Source organism: Chaetura pelagica, unplaced genomic scaffold, assembly GCF_000747805.2.
Source record: "Chaetura pelagica isolate M959 unplaced genomic scaffold, ChaPel_1.0 scaffold65, whole genome shotgun sequence".
Lineage (NCBI taxonomy): Eukaryota > Metazoa > Chordata > Aves > Apodiformes > Apodidae > Chaetura > Chaetura pelagica.
In genome coordinates, this window is record NW_009953386.1 from 3,622,841 (window position 1) to 3,628,996 (window position 6,156).

The 6,156-nt window shown below is 38.5% G+C and overlaps 1 protein-coding gene across 1 annotated transcript in view; it reads left to right on the forward strand.

Annotated features, from left to right (window-relative positions):
- The window catches only part of CFAP44 (cilia and flagella associated protein 44), a 48,129-nt gene that overhangs the window by 24,236 nt on the left and 17,737 nt on the right, over positions 1-6,156 (forward strand). The window contains 5 exon segments of the mRNA XM_009998266.1: positions 1,887-1,942; positions 2,374-2,536; positions 2,862-2,992; positions 3,920-4,116; positions 4,511-4,676. Coding sequence (XP_009996568.1) covers positions 1,887-1,942; positions 2,374-2,536; positions 2,862-2,992; positions 3,920-4,116; positions 4,511-4,676 — 713 coding nt within the window.

Here is a 6,156-nt window from a genome sequence, read left to right on the forward strand (position 1 = left end):
GCCATCCCCCTCCTCTGTCTGCATTCCTCTCCTTCTGCCCTGTTTGCTTCTGACCACAGCATCCAACAAATGGTGCCTTTCTGTGTCCAGGCTGGGGCAGTCACCTACAGCTCTCCACAGGGTGCTGGTCCCCAGCCATTTCTCTCCTGCTGTATTTGAGGTGGCTTCTAATAACCCCCTTGAGCACTGGAGCAGTCCCTACTCAAAGGTGTAATCATGCACATTCCTAGAATGAAAGAACCACAAAGCTTTGTCATAATTAATACCTTACCTGGATTTAATTCCGGTGAAGTATGGTTCTGCTCTGGACAGGGATTCCAGAAACAATGTTGGGGAATAGTGAATGTGTAGTTTCTCATTACATCTAGTTTTCTTCAAATATAATTCACAAGTTGGTTTTTCAAAATTTGCTAAACAGCATAGCATGATGCTGATCCTGTTGCTTTTTCACTCTTGGACAACACTAGCAGTAATAATTTTACAGGTGTCTTGTAATCACAGTACAGCTCATCACCTGTAGCATGTTTGAACAGAGAACACAGGAACTGGATGTGAGTTCTACTGATAAAACACAACTCCCTCAATAAAAATGTTCAGACTTCATTGATTTGTTAAAAATTGCACACATTTTAAAACCCTTTTGACTGCCTGAAGAAAACAAATATAACTTGAAAGGAGCAGTGAGACCTGTTGAGTGAAGAAGTGCACGCACTATGAATTTTGGAGTAGATATGCATTCAGTACAGTTTAAAAATCTTGAAAGTAAAACATATTCACCTTTTAAGTATTTTTAATGTTAGTTGATAAGTACATTTTGAATGAAACTAGACTGACAAGGGAAACAGAGAGGAAATTGTGATTTTGGTCCTTTGAGTAAAGTGTTCATGACTATTTGGTATTTACCAGTATCACAAGAATTTATAACACTAACAATAGACTTAAAATTGTTTTCTTTAACTAAATAAAGGATCGGAACCTGTAATCGGAGCCTTGCTAGCTCCAGTATTACAAGTAGTGATTAATATACAATTATAAAGCATATATGTACACTTCTATAATTCTGAGTATGTAAGTAGGTCTGTATAAAGATCTTTATGGTAATTTCTATTGTTCAGACTAGCAACTTTGCATAATGATCATCCTAATAGAGTTTTTCCCCTATCAAAGTATATCTTCGTTACGTATCTATTCTAGTTTTAAGTCATGTGGAAGATTAAAAAAATTCCATCTTCATTAAACTTAATGGGATTCTTAGAGAACCAAATACAAATCCTCTGAAACTAATTAAGTTAAATTACAGATCAATTTAGTACAGCTGTATTCACTGTAAGGTGATAGGCCTTTCTCTTTTTTTAGTGCATGACTGCCTAGGGAAATGAGGCTTGTGTGACTACAGTGTCCATTCATCTGTCATTCTTCACAGCTAATAATTGTGAATCCATTATGCAGTCAGCAGAAGCAAACCAGATTAATTACACATGTAACTTGGAATTAGCCAAGGATATGTTGTCTCTTGTCAATCTGCCAGCGAGGGGAGAAGAGAATTGGGTGTGGGGTGTAGAGAACCAAAGATGTTATGGGACAGAGTAAAGTGAGGACAAGCAATGGTGTAATGGTTAATGTTGATGGGGGGATGTAGGATTTATTTTCTCTGTCCCTAAGAACTATGCTTCATTAGTTCTTTTACATGTAAGACAGCTTAATCACTTTTCTTTTTTGAGATATTAAAACCTGTTTTTTGAGGCCTGTATAGCGATATTGATCATGAAAGTTTCTTTTGGTTTTGTGAGAGGTAATAGGATCTCTGCTGTAATGTTTATAACAGCTTTATTGTCTGTTGAAAGTGTTAATGCTTGTTTAAAGGCAAGACAACATTTTTATTTCAGAGTGGTCTTGAGGAGGAGGAGGCTGCTGAAGATATTAAGGATCCCAATGCCTACAAGTAAGAGATGCTTAGTTAATGATGAAAGAGTTTTTCAAGTGTTAGTAACTCTTTCTTCAGACCATGTACTTCTTTTTGCCTCCTAAGAGGCAAAATAATTCGTGCTGAATTTGGGTCATTTTCTTGTTACACACAGAGTTGTGTTCAGCCTTTCCCCCAATATAATCTGCTTTTCTGTGGTAGTAGTTCAAATATGTTATTCTGAGACTTACTTAACTTCAGACTACAGAGACAATACAAGGTCAAAGTCAAAGCCCTATGATGTTAGGACTACAAATATACAGGGAGGTGATTCCTTTCTAATTTACCATCAGAGCCATTGCGTTTACTGGGAGTTTAAAGCTGTAAAGGAAATCTAAAAGGTTACATAAACTGTAACCTTTCCTCTCTTCCATTGAGGTTACACCATTTGCTTTTTCGTGTGTTTTCAGCATTGAGGAAGTCAAGCAGAAAAAGGAGCATGAACGGATAATGAAGGAAGCTGAAGAAAAAAAAGAAAAGAAAAGAGAGGAGTTAAGTGCTCTGAGGCAAGAGTTTCTTTTTCTTCTTCAAAAGAATCAGGAGTTGCCCAAGCACATGCAGCTGCACAGACAGGTATATCTAGTTTTCCTAAGGTCATTTACCTTAAGAGGCACCTTTTCCTAAAATGTTGCTACCTGATGTGTTTGGGTCAAAGATGTCCAACTCTTTGGGTTAAGGTAGTTCTATGAATATCTATTTTTCTGGGAGTTCTGAATCACAGCTGATTTGTGCCAATAATAAGCAAATAAGAAAAATGTGGTTCTCTGTGGGGATCTGAATAGCTCCTGAAATAAAGGTTTGTGTTTCTGCATGGAATTCTGGCACCTGGAAAAAAATATCTAATACCACAACCTAGTAGTAAAGATAATGTGATGCTGAGTTTTCTGGTTTTCTGCAGGAGTTTGAGATGGACCACAGGATCTTTGAGGAGCTGAGTAGGCAGACAGCACATAGAATCCAGTTACTTCAAAAAGACCTGGCTTGGGAGCAGGAGAAACACTTGATTGGACTGCAGAAACTACAAAAGCTGTAAGTACCACTTGTACTTCTCCCTCTGACCTTGCATGGGGCTTATCATTTACAAATTTGTACCAGCCACAAGGAAAAATAATGTGGTTTTGTTGTTGTTTTTTTTCCCCTCATATAATAAATGTATCTTCTGTTATGATTCTGTTTTTATTTTACTTGGAACATACACAAACGTACATACTGATATCTGGGTGTACTACTACTTTTGAATCTTTGGTAAAATTCATATATGCAAATTAAGGAAGTAGTTTCATTCTAATTCACTCTTATATGAAGAAAAGTGTGGTTGAGGGGTGGCGGGGGGGGGTTGAGACTAACTTTGCCTGGGTTTTGGCCAGAAAGTTCAGTAAGAACCTCTTAGTGGAACAACCTATGAAACAAACCCCTGTTTTTCAGGCATGTTGCTTGGCTGCCAGGTATTTTGGTGTCGTTGCTAACACAATGCTCCATATACAGTTTAAAGTTATGAAGTTAACTCTCTCAAACACAAGTTTAAGCACAAGGTGTATTTTGGGTTGGTTGTTTTAAATCAAAGTATATAGCTAAAGATTAATTCCTAAAATAAATACACAGTAGCTATAATATATAATAGCAAAATCACCTTAGGCACGCAGTGTGTGACTGGGAAAAAGATTTTAATTAACATGTTTTTTATCAGTCCTTAATGGTAGATGAAAGATATTTTCATGAAGAATCTGGTGTAAGTTCTGATATTGAGAGAGGCTTAATTATGCTTATTCTTGAGTATCTCCATTCCTAGATTGGATAAAAGTCAGTAGTTTCAGATGTCATCATGCTGTTACTTACTGACTTGTGAATTTACATGTCTATTAAGTAAAATACATTATTTGTATACTTTTGGTCAAGAAAAAATGGTAGGTTTCTCCTATTGACATCAGACAGTTTTGTCTAAATTTGGCTTTTCAGGTTTCGGGACTCGCTGGAATTTGACACTGTTGTTGTTCGTGCTATTCAAAGCAATCATCAAATTTCCACCTACAGACTTTTATCAATGTCTGAAAAATGCTATCAGGAACGTTCATCATGGCAGAAAGTAGTACATAAAGGGGCATGGAAAAAAGCAGAAGAAATGGACGTCGTCAGAAGGACAAGTTTTCGTAAACGTATGGCCAATGATGACCATTTAAATCTTACTTACAGTTTCTGTCTTTCATCTTAGTTTGTTTTCCTGAGTCCAAGCTAAAGAAATTATAGTTTCTTTAGGTACAGATACAGAAATATAACTCTGGTATGTTTTTTTAGTACCTGTTTGCATAGCAACACACATACATGGTTTTCCATGTTTGGGTCAATGTTACCAATTGTCTGTCAACCTTGTGGGTAGAACATGACTAAGAGTCAAGTCAAAGAACCCAAATACATTGAAAACATCCACTGCAGTGGAACTATACTGATAGACACTGGCTCTACAGGAGTCATCCCAAATGGTTTCTGGTAGTTGGGGCTGCACTGTGCTGGATGATATTTACATCTTCACATGGTTATTTTTTGGTCCAGGTGTTTCAGTTTTTGAGGATGAGGCTGAAAAGCTGAAGACATCAGAGGTTCAAAAGCCAACCACACATTATATAGCAAGAAAATATGAGCAAATCAGAAGAATTGTTGAGAAATCTGAGGAAAGGAAAGCTAAGATCTTGAAGAGGGAGGCAGAGTGGGAGCAACTGTGAGTCTTGGACTCTGTCCTTTTAGCTCTTCTTGTCTGAGGTCTACTAATGGTACTTAACTGTCATATGGTACTATAATGTCTCTGCCTGGTTTTATATATTCCTAATGGTTGAAGTTAAAATAATTGCTTTTTCATTTATCTCTGAATCTCAAGAGAGCTTTAGAATCTTTCAGTTAGTTTCTATGGATCTTCTAAAATATGAAAAAAAATGAATTAATCTAAGTAGCTGCATCTTCAGATAGGGAGAAAAAAGTGTTTACCTCAATTATGACGGACTAACACGTAAACCATTACAGTCAACTCTCAGTTACGCCTACCAGCACCACATAGAGCAGATGCTGTTACAGCTGGGCTAGGTCAGTTGTACTAATACCTCTGCAATTATAAGAGTGTTTGTGATATGCCTTCACGCTCTGTGCTGATCTTTATTTTGAGAGGCAGTAAAGAGACATGACATCTTTGAGCGCTCAGAGAAGTACAGAAGTTCTTTGTTAGGAGATGAATGACAGGGAATGGGACCAATGTAGAGTCAGAGTACGTGGCTTTTTAAAGTCATTAATTGTTCAACAGTTGTGGGGATCAATGACAGCGTCGGCTTGTGACAACAATCATAGAATCATAGAACTGTTCAGGTTGGAAGAGACCTTTGGGATCACAGAGTCCAACCATCATCCCTACTCCACAAACTTCTCCCCTAAACCACATCCACCAGCACCACATCCAAATGACCCTTAAACACACTCGGGGATGGTGACTCGACCACCTCCCTGGGCAGCCCATTCCAGTGTATAACCACTTTCTGTGAAAACTTTTTTCCTAATTTCCAGTCTAAATGTTCCCTGTTGCAGCTTGAAGCCATTCCCTTTTGTTCTGTCATGAAGCTTAAGGGCAGCCTTGGTTGCAGTGGCCATGAAATGGTGGAATTCAGGATCTGTAGGGCAACAAGGAGGATCCACAGCAAGTTTGCTACCCTGGACTTCAGGAGAACAGATTTCAGCCTCTTCAGGGATCTGCTTCATAAGGTATCATGGGATAAAATCCTGGATGGGAGAGGAACCCAAGAAAGCTGGACAATATTCAAGTATTATCTCCTCCAAGCCCAGGAGCAATGCATCCCAAGAAAGAGGAAGGCAGGCAAGAATCACACCTGGAGTATTGTGTCCAGTTTTGGGCACCTCAATTCAAGAGAGATATCGAGGTGCTGGAGTGAGTATAGAGGAGGACTGGTGAAGAGCTGGTGAAGGGCCTAGAGAATAAATCTTACGAAGAATGCTTGAAGGAGCTGGGAATGTTTAGTTAGAGAAAGAGGAGGCTGAGGGGAGACCTCATCAGTCTCTACAACTGCCTGAAAGGTCATTGTAGAGAGGTTGGTGCTGGTCTCTTCTCACAGGTAATTAGTGACAGAACAAAAGCGAATGGCTTCAAGCTGCAACAGGATAGGTTTAGATTGGACCTTAGGAAAAATTACTTCACAGAG